Raw genomic sequence first — 14,344 nt, forward strand, 5'->3', positions numbered from 1 at the left:
ATTGTTAGGCTTCCTTATCCATGAAAATGTTGGTTTTAATATTTTGGTGTGAGCCCCATGGGCCTCTTGTCTTCAATTTAACCTTCCTCTTGTTAGTTTTCTGCTACCATCTCTTGTGTTAGGGTCAGTTTTGACCCGAGTCTTAAATCAGCTGTAAAACACACTACAAACAATTATTTATCATCCCATTTGTTTCTCATATCTTGGTTACATTGTTAGGCTTCCTTGTCCATGAAAAGGTAGGTTTTGCACTTGTTCTTATTATAACGGGGTCGAAAAAAAAAAAAACGGGTCAGAAGGCGACCGCAACACAGGTGGAAGGTTAATTTTGTTTCTGGTTGCTCTCGTCCCTCAGAGCCTGCAGCCTTCTCCAAGAAGCTGAAAGACGTGTCAGTTGAGAAGGGAAAAGCATTAACGCTGGAGTGCACGTACACCGGAACTCCCAAGATCACAGTGAACTGGTACAAAGACGGACAGCAGATCTTTGCCTCTTACAAATACAACATCACCACGACGGAAAGCTCCTGCATCCTGGAGTGTCTCAGCACAGACGACAAGGAAGCAGCGGGAAGCTACAGCTGCGAAGTGTCCAACGATGCTGGAAAGGACGCATGTGAGGCAGCTGTGTCCATCCTTGGTGAGTTCAACCTCTGTTTGCTGAGTGACACTGAAGTGAATCTTTTATTTAACCAGGATGTCCTATTGGCGGCACGGTGGTGCAGTGGTTAGCACTGTTGCCTCACAGCAAGAGGGTTCTGGGTTCGAACCCGCCGGCCGGCTGGGACCCTTCTGTGTGGAGTTTGCATGTTCTCCCCGTGCATGCGTGGGTTCTCTCCGGGTACTCCGGCTTCCTCCCACAGTCCAAAGACATGCAGGTTAGGTTAATTGGCGACTCTAAATTGTCCATAGGTGTGAATGGGAGTGTGAATGGTTGTCTGTCTATATGTGTTAGCCCTGCGATAGACTGGCGACCTGTCCAGGATGTACCCCGCCTCTCGCCCAAAGTCAGCTGAGATAGGCTCCAGCTCACCCGTGACCCTAGTGCAGGATAAGCGGTATAGAAAATGAATGAATGAATGAATGTCCTATTGAGATCTGAGATCTCTTTTACAAGAGAGACCGGGCCAAGGTAGCAGCCATGTAAAATCAGTCCATACAAGATATAAAATAAACAATAAAACAAAACTCAGATACTCACACATAGTTCATACGAGAACAATGACACTCTTCCCTCAATGCATTCTTTATAATACACTTGAAGTCACTCATAGGTAGAAATAATTTTAAGTTAGGAACCTTTTGTAAGTTAGATCTGGAATGAACACTGAATATGTTTAGAGAAAGTCAACACGATTTTTTTTTTTTTTTGTGATCTATACCCCTTACTCCTCCCCCTATCATGAGGGTAACATGAAATTATGAAAACCATTACATGAAAGAAAAAGAAAAAGAAAATAAGAAAATAAATAAAATAAAATACACACATTGTAAATATACATTCTCAGGTACATTCAAGTAGCCTCAAAACAAAGCTTTAACTTCCTCAGCTGCCAATTCCAAATTTTGTATAGTTTCTGTCTTTGCCATTTGAACTCGGGCACTGGAGATTTCTAATAACAGAATTTCATAAAATGATACTTTCCACAGAGACACGTTTAGAACATGTGGTGGTTTCCATCTCTTTATCAACATTTTCTTTGCTGCGGTTAGTCCCGCGAACAGTACTCTCTTCATGTAAAATTTTAGATTCAAATAAGTATCATCATTTAAAATATAACATAATCAACATGATTTTTGAAGCCTCAGTTATTCTTAATTTTCCAAACAATAAAAGTCGATAAATGGTGTTGGGCAGGTTCTTGGCTCTGATTGGTCCAGTATCTGCAACCAGCAGACATCATTTCTCCTGGTTCGTTTTAATGGTTCATGTCTGTTGCCTGCAGAGCCGCCGTACTTTGTCGAGTCTCTGGAGCCCATGGAGGTTACGGCTGGAGACGCCGTGTGTCTGAAGTGTCAGGTTGCAGGAACACCTGAGATCAAGGTGTCCTGGTTCAAGGCGGACGGCAAAGTCCGGTCCAGCCCGACCTGCAAGCTGGAGTACTCGAAGGGCGTTGCCTGTCTGAAGCTCAGCAAAGCGTCCAAGGCCGACATCGGAGAGTACACCTGCAAAGCCGAGAACCGCATCGGCGCCGCCTCCTCCACCTGCAAACTGAATGTGCAAGGTAAACACGGTGTTTAAAGCCTCATGTTTGAATTATGTAGTCCAGTGGTTTTCAAACTTTTTTACATCAAGGCCCCCTAAATTGACAAAAATTAGACCATGGACCCCCATTGGACAACATTTTGAAGCAAACACAAATATTTGTTTGAGACTGAAGAACATTACTTTTTTAGTCAATGTTAGGGCCAATAGCATGCATTTTTGGAAATATTGAAGAAACATTTCTGGAAAACGTTTTAACATTTCTAGAAAACGTGGTAAAAATTCTGAGAAAAAAAGGGTAAACAACAAAAGTTTCTTTAAAAAAAAGGATTCTAGATAATTCTAGAAAGTTTCTCAAAAACAATTCTAGAAAAAAGTGGTAAAATGTTTTCTTTTTTTAAAAACTGTCTCAAAAAAGTTTTCGAACAAGTTCTATAAAAAGTGATAAAAAAATTTCAAGAAAAAGTTGGCGACCCCCTTGAACCCTCTCAAGGACCCTTGGGGGTCCCCGGGCCACACTTTGAGAACCACTGATATAGTCTTTCCTATGGAGTGGTCTGCTGGAGGAGCAACATCTTAGCTGTGGACAGGAAGAGACTGAACAAGTTGATCAAGAAGTCCAGCTCTGTCCTGGGATGTCCACTCCACCTGGTGGAAGTTGTTGACAAGATTGGAATGTGTATATATTTTTTCTTATTTATTTTTTTCTACTTAATCATACTCTATTACAAATACGGCTTTCTTTTTTTTTTTTTTACTGCTATTGCTATCTCCTATTTATTATCTGTACTATGCATTTCTTTGTTGTTGTCTGCTGCTGCAACCCTGTAAAATTCCCCATTGTGGGGAAATCTGGTCTTGTCTTGTCTTGTCTTATCTTGTCTTATCTTATCTTATCTTATCTTATCTTATCTTATCTTATCTTATCTTATCTTATCTTATCTTATCTTATCTTATCTTATCTTATCTTATCTTATCTTTAGAGCAGTTGTTTCAAGATGAAAGCTAAATTGTCCCTGTCATGTCTCCTCCAGAGGCCAAAACGCCTCCGTCCTTCCCCAAGAAAATCACCAGCCTGCAGCAGACAGAGGGTCAGGCTGTCAGGTTCGAGTGCCGTGTCGCCGGTTCTTCACCTATCGAGGTGTCGTGGCTGAAAGACGGCGAGCCTCTGAGGCAGGGAGAGGAGTTCTCCATGTTGTACGATGATAACACGGCCGTGCTAGAGATCAGCCGCGGTGAGATGAGGCACTCTGGAGAGTACACCTGTGTGGCCACTAACAGCGTTGGCTCCGCCTCCTGCAGAGCCAAACTCACCCTGCAAGGTCTGTGGAGCATGAGAGAGAGACTGACTGGTTCAGTGAGGATGATTTAAAGGGATAGTTCAACATTTTGGCAAATTGGCCCATTGCCATAATCGCTATAGTCATAGCTGTAGGTTCTTTACCTTTAATTACGGAGCCGTTTTCGAGGTAAATACAGGGTAAATACAGAGTCTGCTTGATGAAAAACTGTCCCTGAAGGCAACCTGCATCAGCGGTTTTGCATGAATTTCCCTCTAAAACAACTCTGTCTGGTAACGTTCTGTTATTTTCTCATAGCGTGGTGAATGTGCAGCTCACAAATTGTCCACCAGAGTGTTCCATTGTTTGCTATAATATAATTTTTTCCAGCCCCTCAAAGTGCAGGAAAAACACAGTTTTTATTTGGACCTAACCAACTCATGTATCCCTCCGCCCAGGGTTAGTGCCCGCCGATCAGCAGTTGGTTAGGTCCAAATAAAAACTGTGTTTTTCCTGCACTTTGAAGGGCTGGAAAAAAAAATATTATAGCGAACAATGGAACTGTGTATTTTTTTTCAGGTAAAACCTCTTTTAGGCCGTGAAAATAGGCCGTTACTTTGGGTCTGTTCACAACACTGTATGTTGTAAATCTCTGGGCAGGGCTATGGGCTGGCGTTGCTAACGGGAGGAGTGCAGAGAGTCTTCTACTGCAATTAAAGTACTTAGGGGCTATTTGTAGATCATACAACCCCACTTAAAGAAAATGCTACTATCCCTTTAACTGAGTAGAGTGCAGTAAAGTAACTAAAGTAAAGAGAGAGAGAGCAGATGATTGAAATGTTGTGTTGTTGTTCTTCTTGTTCTTCTTGTGGTGGCCTCACCTTCTTCCTGCTCTGTCGTGGACCTGCAGAACCCAGATACCCTCCGGTCTTTGACAGGAAGTTGTCACCACAGGAGGTAACCGTGGGCGACAGCGTTGAGCTGGAGTGTCACATGACCGGCTCAGGCCCCATCAAAGTCACATGGTCCAAAGACCATAAAGACATCCGCTCAGGGGGCAACTATAAGACCAGCTGTGTGGACAACACGCCCCACCTGACTATAGTGAAGGCAGACAAAGCCGACACGGGCAGATACTTCTGCCATGCCTCTAACGACATGGGGAAGGACTCTTGTTCCTCTGACGTCGCTGTCAAAGGTATTTAAGTTGGGCCACGCTCGGCTCATCCGGCCTTCACTCCAAAAACTCTACATCTTTCCAAGAATATTTGTCTTATTTCTTGTCAAAATGTCTCATTTCTAGTCAAAAATAATCTCTTTCCACTTAAAATAAGACTCATCATCTAAAAATTAACTTGTTTTTAGATCATTTTCACTTGTTTGAAACAAATTTTCACTTGAAATAAGTAGAAAAATCTGCCAGTGAAAGCAAATTTTTTGTGCTTGTAATAAGAAAGAAAAACTTGCTCCACTGTCAGATTTTTCTACTTATTTAAAGTGGAAAATTTGCTTGAAATAAGTAAAAAGTGTCTAAAAACAAGCTGCTTTTTAAAATGTGATGAGTCTTATTTTAAGTAGAATGAGATTTGTTTTGAATAGAAATAAGACAAATATTCTTGGTAAGATTTTGAGTTTTTGCAGTGTTCTCTTCTTAAACACTCAAGCCCCCTTCAGGGGCGTTTCTTTGTGTGGGAGGAAAGAAAGCTCCCCGTCCTCACCAACACTTCCTCGTCTTGTTTTCAGAGCGTAAAAATCCTCCGGTGTTCACCAAAAAACCTTCCGAGCACATTGAAGACATGGAGGGCAAACTGGTGAAGATCGAGGGCCGCGTGTCCGGCTCGCAGCCCATGTCCGTCAGCTGGTTCAAAGACAGCGCCGAGATCCACGGCTCCGACAGGTTTGACATCAGCTTTAAGAGCAACGTGGCCGTGCTGTGCATCAAGAGCAGCCAGCTGAGCGACAGCGGCACATACTGCTGCCAGGCAACCAACGAAGCTGGAAGAGCTTCCTGCGACGTCACCGTGGGCATCACAGGTGGGTCGGAGTCGCACCGTGAGTAGAAGTTCATCACGTGGAGGACGAGTTGATTCATGAATATGATGCTTCTCTTTCTCTCTTTTCTCTTTGTAATCTGAATCTTTTGAGCCTGGACTCTTGGTCAGTTTTCAGTCAATCAAGACAAAACAATTTACCACAATTTATTTATACACCTCTGTTAATCAGCAAAAAAAATGAGACAAACTAACAAAAACGATGCGTTGAGATATAAATCTCTACCTCAAGTCACACTTTCTTTCCTCCTCAGGGTCCTCACTTTACTAAAACATGAGACACATAAACTGGTTGTTTATCATACAGACGGTTCAGTCTGGCTGCTTCATGTCTTCTTAGATGTAGAAACTGAGCCGGCTCAGTCCTGAACCTCACAGACCAGGGGCCTCATTTATCATTGTGGATACACCTTTTTTTACACCCTTTTCCCCTCGTTTTGTGCATACGCACTTTTCTCCGCCAAATTTGGGATCTATCAAGCCAAAACCTGACGCAGAAAAGAGCGGACATTTACACCCATTTTGACCCATTTTGACCCTGGTGTACCGTGATTTACACCTTTTTTGAGGAACAGGAGGAATTGGCGTTGCTGAGTCTGCTGAGTCAGAGAACTGCAGTGTGAGAGGGAGAGAGGAGCGGAGTACATTTAGAAGAGCACAGTAGGATTTTTTTAAAGTAATTGTGGTAGTGGTGGACCGTTGATGCTGGCAATCCAACCCGCTCTATAATAACACTAGGCTTTATGTTAATTGATAAACAGAGCGGATTGAGGATTTTGCTTTTTTGCTTATACACACTCTAGTGTGACGTCCGACAAGGATCAAACTCGCCAAGTTTAAAAACACACCGGCAGCAGCGCACACTTATCTACAGCTACTGAGACTGTTATTATTCTGTCACCTGAGTTAACGAGGTGCACGTGTGTTTGGAGCTGACGAGAGGAGAGAATAAAGAGTGAGACAACGCGGCCCTGAGGAGGAACTGTGAGGGACTCAGCTGTAATGGAAAATGACCTAAACCGAGTCCAGTAGAGCTGTAACTGTGTAGTGGAAAGGCGTTCAAAGTAATGGTAACTATCCTGGAAATCCTGCTTTACATTGTTTTAACATCTAGGTAAAAAAAAAAAAAAAGATTACATAAGATTATTCTTTTTCTGCTCCCTTTTGTTGAGATTTGGGAGGTTTTTGTTTTTATTGTAGCTTATTAAAATGCAAGATCATTTTTCTGACTGATTTATTGCCCGATGCCATGTATCTCGCTTTCTTTCCCCCACCCTCCGCCTGTTGTCTTTTTTGTCACTTTGTTGTCACTTTGTAGCCGCTCCACAGAGCGCACATGGCTAATTAATATGCACGTGCAGACCATATATGGTTGTGTCTAGGCGTTCCGGGGGTGGAGTAAGAGGTGTGTTCACATGTGCACCATTCTTGGGTCCGGTGTGATTTATCAAAGAGAAATTGCGGAGAGTTGTGCGTACGCACAGTTTGATAGATCTGAAAAAGGTGTAAATATTTTGGGTGTACGCCATTTTCGTCTTTTCGCCCTACGCAAAAATTTAGTAGCAGTTTTACACCCTCTTTGATAAATGAGGCCTCTGAGCTCTACAGGGAATCATCAGATGCTTCTGGCCTGAGTGGGTCTGTCTGGTGCTGAACGAGTGTGGGGGCTCAGCTCTGGGTCCTCCTCTTTTGAACCTACACATGCTCCTCTTTTTTTTTTTCAAACAATATCTTTATTGGATTTTCATTTTACAAAGAGGACATACAAAAACAAATAACAACAGAGAAGTGTGTAAAAAATACACCGTCAGATCACATTTTTCATACTATACACACTAGTTCCATACAACTGTACGAACAACACAAAACAAAAACATGGCGGTCAGGGGGCCTTCCAATGAAGGCACATAATCATGAGTCCACAGAAGATACATTATCATAGTCTAGAAAACAGAAGAAGGGTGCAGCTATACTGTTCCATCAGACGAGACACATGCTCCTCTTCCACCACATCAGCAGCAGACATGATGATACAGTAGCTAGCAGCACATTTCCAGCCATGGCTCTGCCTGGACATGTGACTGGAGGAAACATCCGTTGACTCAACAGAGAGGAAACATCACTCTGCTGGGAGAGAAAGGCCAGCCAAACCAGCCGACAAAGAAATTCAGAGCTGGTTTTGTGTGATAAAGGCTGAGTGATGGTCTTTATCAAGTGGTTTTGTGCTGGTATAACATGGAGACGTGGAACGGGTTTAGATGTTTGTTTGAGTTCCTCCAGGTCTATTTCAGTGTTCCATGTTGTGGCCGTAGTCTTGTTCAGTGGCTCCTCGGTGCCACAGCTCAGGCCTGAAAGCAGCTCCTCTCTCCTGCAGAGGCCAAGAAGCCTCCGGTGTTCGACGTCCCTCTCAAACCGGCGACCGTGAGCGAGGGCGAGAAGATGAGCCTGAGGTGTCACGTGTGCGGCTCCGCCCCGCTCAAGATCCAGTGGATGAAGGACAGGAAGGACCTGACCTCAGCCGGAAGCACCAAGATAAGCTTCTCCGACGGGACGGCGTGTCTGGAGATCAGCCCCGCGTCCCGACACGACGCCGGCGACTACCTCTGCAAGGCCACCAACGACGCCGGCAGCGAGTTCTGCAAAGCCAAAGTCACAGTGAAAGGTCAGAAATGTTACACTGCAAAAACTCAAAATCTTACCAAGAATATTTGTCAAATTTTTTGTCAAAATGTCTCATTTCTAGTCAAAACAAATCTCATTCTACTTAAAATAAGACTCATCACATTAAAAAGTAGCTTGTTTTTAGATCATTTTCACTTGTTTCAAACTAATTTTCACTTGAAATAAGTAGAAAAATCTGCCAGTGAAAGCAAGTTTTTTGTGCTTGTAATAAGAAAGAAAAACTTGCTCTCACTGGCAGATTTTTCTACTTATTTCAAGTGAAAATTAGTTTGAAACAAGTGAAAATGATCTAAAAACAAGCTACTTTTAATGTATAACTATGTATGTATATGTATAAATATACATACAGTATATACATAATGTTTTGACTAGAAATGACATTTTGACTAGAAATGAGACAAATATTCTTGGTAAGATTTTGAGCTTTTGCAGTGTACAACACTGAAGCTCCGCGGTTTTCAGAAGCCTGGTATCTCTCAGTTTCACACCATCAGTTTAATGTCTAACTCAGTGAACACAGGTAATAATGTCATTCAGAATTAAACCTCTGATTGATTAATGATTAATTAAGGATTTCTTAACAAGTAAATCAACTCATTAACCCCTCGTCTCTCTGCTACTATCTCTTGTGTTAGGGTTGTTTTGACCCGTGTCTTAAATCAGCTGTAAAATACACTAAAAACGTATTTCTTTTTCATCCAATATGTTTTTCTTCTCTTGGTTACATTGTTAGGCTTCCTTATCCATGAAAATGTTGGTATATTTAATATTTTTGGTCTTTTTTGTCAGTTTACCCCTTGACTTCAGTTTAATCTTCTTCTTGTAGCTTTCTGCTGCCATCTCTTGTGTTAGGGTCAGTTTTGACCCGAGTCTTAAATCAGCTGTAAAACACACTAAAATCAATTACTTATCATCCCATTTGTTTCTCATCTCTTGGTTCCATCCATGAAAAAGTTGGATTTGCACTTATAATTCTAGTTTTAACTCTAATTATTATTGATCTTATCATTATAACGGAATTGAAACTGACCCTAACAACACAAATGTCATAATTTTAACCAGAGCATTTTAGAATTTCGTGGCAAAAAAAGAAGTTTTTGTTTTATTTTGTTTAAATAGAGGTTCCTTGATGGAATAAACACATTTACTGTATGTTTCTTTGTGCATTAAAAACCGACCCCTAACACAAGAGGAAGGTTAACTGAGCTGCTGCTGCTTGAATCATGTTGGCTCCACCTGGTGGAGGATTTTAGTCATTACATGTTATTGTACAGCAGAGCAGCAAAGAAAAACGCTTTTCTTCCAATTAAAAACTAGTGATGTACTAATAATGACAATGAACTTAATTTCTAAACAAACAGCAGTTATAAAGTAAAACTGTCTCACAAGCAAGACAAAGAACATTTAGAGGAGTCAAATGTGATCACATATGCAGACACACAGGGTTGGAAACATAGTGAGAACTGTGCTGCAGCTTCACGTACAGACTTGTTATATCTGTCAGTTGTTGAACTGAGGTTTGTTCGCTTTCTCCAATCATATAAAACACGAAAACTAAACACAGAACGCTTTTGTTTATGTTTTTAACCGTCATGACGTTGTTGTGTTGTAGAAAAAGCAGGAGCAGCTCCGTCTCCTACTGAAGCTCCGGCTGCAGCTCCATCAAAGAAACTGGACAACCTGTTCTTCATCGAAGAGCCCAAAACTGCCCACATCACTGAGAGTGAGATGACAACTTACACACAATATACTGCAAAAACTCAATATCTTATCAAGAATATTTGTCTTATATACTGCTCACACACAACACAAAGACATTCACCAGGAATTAGACTATTACATATTTCATTGTACTTAGAAAACCACTGTGCCAACATTTCCCCAGTGGGCTTAAGTTTCTGTCTATACACAAGGAGTCATATAGTACATACTGGCTATTACAGTCTCTCTTAAGGTGTATTCCTCTCACTTAAGTATTTTTTAATAAGTATCCAGGGTCCATCTCTATACAGTTCATGTAGTACTGAGGCTGCACGTTCCATCATTATTAATTCGACAAATTCTTTAAGACAGTTACTCTTACAAGAATATTTGTCTTATTTCTAGTCAAAACTAATCTCATTATACCTAAAATATGTATGTTTATACATATACATACATAGTTATACATAAAAAAGTAGCTTGTTTTTAGACACTTTTTACTTCTTTCAAGTCTATTTTCACTTGAAATAAGTAGAAGAATCTGACATTGGAGCAAGTTTTACTTTGTTATTACAAGCACAAAAAACTTGCTTTCACTGGCAGATTTATCTAAAAACAAGTTCATTTTTAGGTGATGAGTCTTATTTTAAATGGAAAGAGTTTAGTTTTGACTAGAAATGAGACATTTTGACAAGAAATAAGACAAATATTCTTAGAAAGATATTGAGTTTTTGCAATATGTTATATTCACATTGATTTGCCCTAACCGTTGCCCTGCTGCTCCACAGAGGGAACCGCCACCTTCATCGCTAAGGTGGGCGGCGACCCCATCCCCAGTGTGAAGTGGATGAAGGGCAAGTGGAGGCAGATCAACCACGGCGGACGCATCTCCATCGAGCAGAAGGGTCAGGAGGCCAAGCTGGAGATCAGAGAGGTGACCAAGTCCGACTCGGGCCAGTACCGGTGCGTCGCCGCCAACAAGCACGGAGAGATCGAGTGCAGCGCCGACATGCACGTGGACGAGAAGAAAGAGGCGGCTCAGCTGGAGGGAGACCTCCGAGCCAAACTGAAGAAGTGAGTCTGTCACCGTCCAGGAACAACACACTGCAAAAACTCTAAATCTTTCCAAGAGTATTTGTCTTATTTCTTGTCAAAATGTCTAATTTCTAGTAAAAACTAATCTCTTTTCACTTAAAATAAGACTCATCACCTAAAAATTAACTTGTTTTTACACAGTTTTCACTTGTTTCAAACTAATTTTCACTTGAAATAAGTTGAAAAATCTGCCAGTGAAAACAAGTTTTTTTTGTGCTTGTAATAAGAAAGAAAAACTTGCTCCACTATCAGATTTTTCTACTTATTTCAAGTGAAAATCTGCTTGAAGGAAGTAAAAAGGGTCTAAAAACAAGTAAAGTTTTAGGTGATGAGTCTTATTTTAAGTAGAAGTAGATTTGTTTTGACTAGAAATAAGACAAATATTCTTGGTGAGATGTTGAGTTTTTGCAGTGCAGTTTGAATTTGAATTGAATTGAAATTTGTTTATTTCGGTCATACAACACCAACATCAAAATCAACCATTCTGTGTGAACAGTTTAGCCAGCACATATTATACACAATTGCAACCATACACACACACACAAAAAGAAAAGAAAATATCATACAGTGACCGAAAAGGGAATAGGCTGAAGCCCAAGGCTTATACACTGCAAAAACTCAAAATCTTTCCAAGAATATTTGTCTTATTTCTTGTCAAAATGTCTCATTTCTAGTCCAAACTAATCTCTTTCCACTTTAAATAAGACTCATCACCTAAAAATGAACTTGTTTTTAGATCATTTTCACTTGTTTCAAACTAATTTTCACTTGAAATAAGTAGAAAAATCTGCCAGTGAAAGCAAGTTTTTTGTGCTTGTAATAAGAAAGAAAAACTTGCTCCACTGTCAGATTTTTCTATTTATTTAAAGTGGAAAATCTGCTTGAAAAAAGTCAAAAGTGTCTAAAAACAAACTACTTTTTAACGTGATGAGTCTTATTTTAAGTAGAATTAGATTTATTTTGACTAGAAATAAGACAAATATTCTTGGTAAGATTTTGAGTTTTTTGCAGTGCAAGGCTTATATTTGCCTATCCTCCTTTACACTCTATTAAGTTAAATTACCTAGAATGTCAGCAGTCCAAAATAATGAGATGAAAGTAATCATTACTGTATTTTATAATTTTTCATTATTTTACATTTCAAGGCTTTCTTAAAACTCAACAAAGAACTACATGTCTTCAACTCATCACTGAGCTTATTCCACATTTTAACTCCTAAGACTGAAACACATTTGTATTTTATATTAGTTCTCACTTTACACATTTCAAAAATCAATAACCCTCTTAAATTATAGTTTCCTTTTCTTAATTTAAATAACTGAAGGATACAAGCTGGAAGGCTGTTGTTCTTTACTCGAAAAATGATTTCCATTGTCTTTAGGAACACAATATCTGAACATTTTAAAGCAGAACTATGCAGGATTTGGGCTGTAATTATTGTAGCTCAGAGTCACTGTGATGGTTGAGTGACCTGTTATGAAGTGAATGGGGTCTAGGCCAATGCGCTCACCCCCCACTGGCTGAAAACCGCACTTGCAAGATCAGTCGTCCGTCTCGGTGTTACAAATCTCGTCAATGGATAGAAGTATCGCGAGAAACGAGATAAGAACGCATATGACGTCATGCATGTCACGAATCGTGATTGGTTTGAGTTCGGAAAGTCGGAGGAAACCATGGTAACATGAAAAGTTTACTGATGAAGTTCAGCTTGTGGCTAACGGGGAGCTAATGCTAACACAGATACACACACCATGGGTCTTTTATAAGATAATGTAATACATCATGACACACACACACACACACCTTCGCGTTTTGGAACCTTTATTCCTGTGTGTGTATGTCTGTGTCTTTGTGCCTGTGTGTGGCTGTATTAGCGTTAGCTCCGTGTTAGCGTTAGCTCCGTGTTAGCATAGCGTTAGCTCGGTGTTAGCGTTAGCGTTAGCTCGGTGTTAGCAGGGCTTAGCAAACAGCAGTAAACACAAGCACGTGTAGGGGGGGTGGAGGAGGTGGCGGCGGCGAGGTTTTACGACAGTGACATGTGCCTCCCAGAACTGTGGGGGAGCTCCGGAGAGGGAAAAAAAGAGAAACCAACGAAGGAGCGAGCTATTTCCGGCCGACTTGCAAAGTTCTGCTTTAATGCATTAGATCTTATAAATAGTGGGTTGGTAGGTTCACAATAGCACTCTTTGTTTATTATTCTAATGACTCTTTTTTGAAGTTTGATTATAGGGTCTATGTTTGTTTTATAAACATTTCCCCAGACTTCAATACAGTACGTCAAATATGGAAATATAAAAGAATAATATAAAATATGAAGACATTTCTTATTCAACATGTCCCTTGTTTTATAAAGAAGTTAGTTTTGACTAGAAATTAGACAAGAAATAAGACAAATATTCTTGGAAAGATTTTGAGTTTTTGCAGTGTAGCACCACTAAACACCATACATTTTGTTTTCTTTTCATTTAATGATAACTTATTAATATCAAACCATTTTTTTAGCTGATACTGTTTGCTCTAACTTGCTTTAATCTCTGGACCGCTCTGGTTTCCTCAGGACTCCATCGAAGCAGAAGAGTCCCCAGGAGGAGAAAGACATTGACATTGTGGAGCTGCTGAGGAACGTGGACCCCAAAGAGTATGAGAAATACGCCCGAATGTACGGCATCACCGACTACCGCGGCCTGCTGCAGGCCATCGAGCAGCTGAAGAAGGAGAAGGCAGAAGAAAGTGGAAGACCGGTAAAACTCTGCACCATCAACAAGACGTCTCTGGTGTCTTCATGTGCATGGATGTTGTGCTGAATATTGTTGTTGTTGTTGACGACAGGAAGTGGAACGTGGAGACAGAGAGTCTGATGAGGACATGGCCCGACTTGTGGCCGATCTGCAGAAGAGGATGGAGCGGACAGAGGTCAGGACAGATCGACTGTTTGTCATGTGTTGAGGTGTTTCTCTTGGTATTGTGTTAGGGTCAGTTTTGACCCGAGTCTTAAAACACACTAAAATCAATTACTTATCATTCCATTCGTTTCTCATCTCTTGGTTCCATCTATGAAAAAGTTGGATTTGCACAATTCTAGTTTTAACTCTAATTATTATTGATCTAATCATTATAACGGAGTTGAAACTGACCCTAACAACACAAATGCAAGGGGGCAGTTGTCGGTCTGAGAAGTGAAGCTCACTTCCGCGTTCAAAAAACTGCAATCCCCTCGAATTCCTCTGGGGGCTGGTGTCAGAAGGGAGCATTCCCCATAGACCCCCATGTTAAAATCGCCGACTTTACATCCTCAGTAAACATGTTAAAAGCCTGGTGTCAGAACGTTTTTT

The 14,344-nt window shown here is 40.7% G+C and overlaps 1 protein-coding gene across 1 annotated transcript in view; it reads left to right on the forward strand.

Moving 5' to 3' along the window:
* The window catches only part of ttn.2 (titin, tandem duplicate 2), a 247,891-nt gene that overhangs the window by 78,395 nt on the left and 155,152 nt on the right, over positions 1 to 14,344 (forward strand). The window contains exons 68-77 of the mRNA XM_085766175.1: positions 356 to 637; positions 1,944 to 2,222; positions 3,238 to 3,525; positions 4,394 to 4,681; positions 5,227 to 5,517; positions 7,909 to 8,196; positions 9,829 to 9,939; positions 10,706 to 10,991; positions 13,570 to 13,753; positions 13,842 to 13,925. Of these exons, the coding sequence (XP_085622301.1) occupies positions 356 to 637; positions 1,944 to 2,222; positions 3,238 to 3,525; positions 4,394 to 4,681; positions 5,227 to 5,517; positions 7,909 to 8,196; positions 9,829 to 9,939; positions 10,706 to 10,991; positions 13,570 to 13,753; positions 13,842 to 13,925 (2,381 nt within the window). The remainder of the gene's footprint in view (positions 1 to 355; positions 638 to 1,943; positions 2,223 to 3,237; positions 3,526 to 4,393; positions 4,682 to 5,226; positions 5,518 to 7,908; positions 8,197 to 9,828; positions 9,940 to 10,705; positions 10,992 to 13,569; positions 13,754 to 13,841; positions 13,926 to 14,344) is intronic.

Source organism: Trachurus japonicus, chromosome 21, assembly GCF_045865225.1.
Source record: "Trachurus japonicus isolate A0001 chromosome 21, Traja_1.0".
NCBI lineage: Eukaryota > Metazoa > Chordata > Actinopteri > Carangiformes > Carangidae > Trachurus > Trachurus japonicus.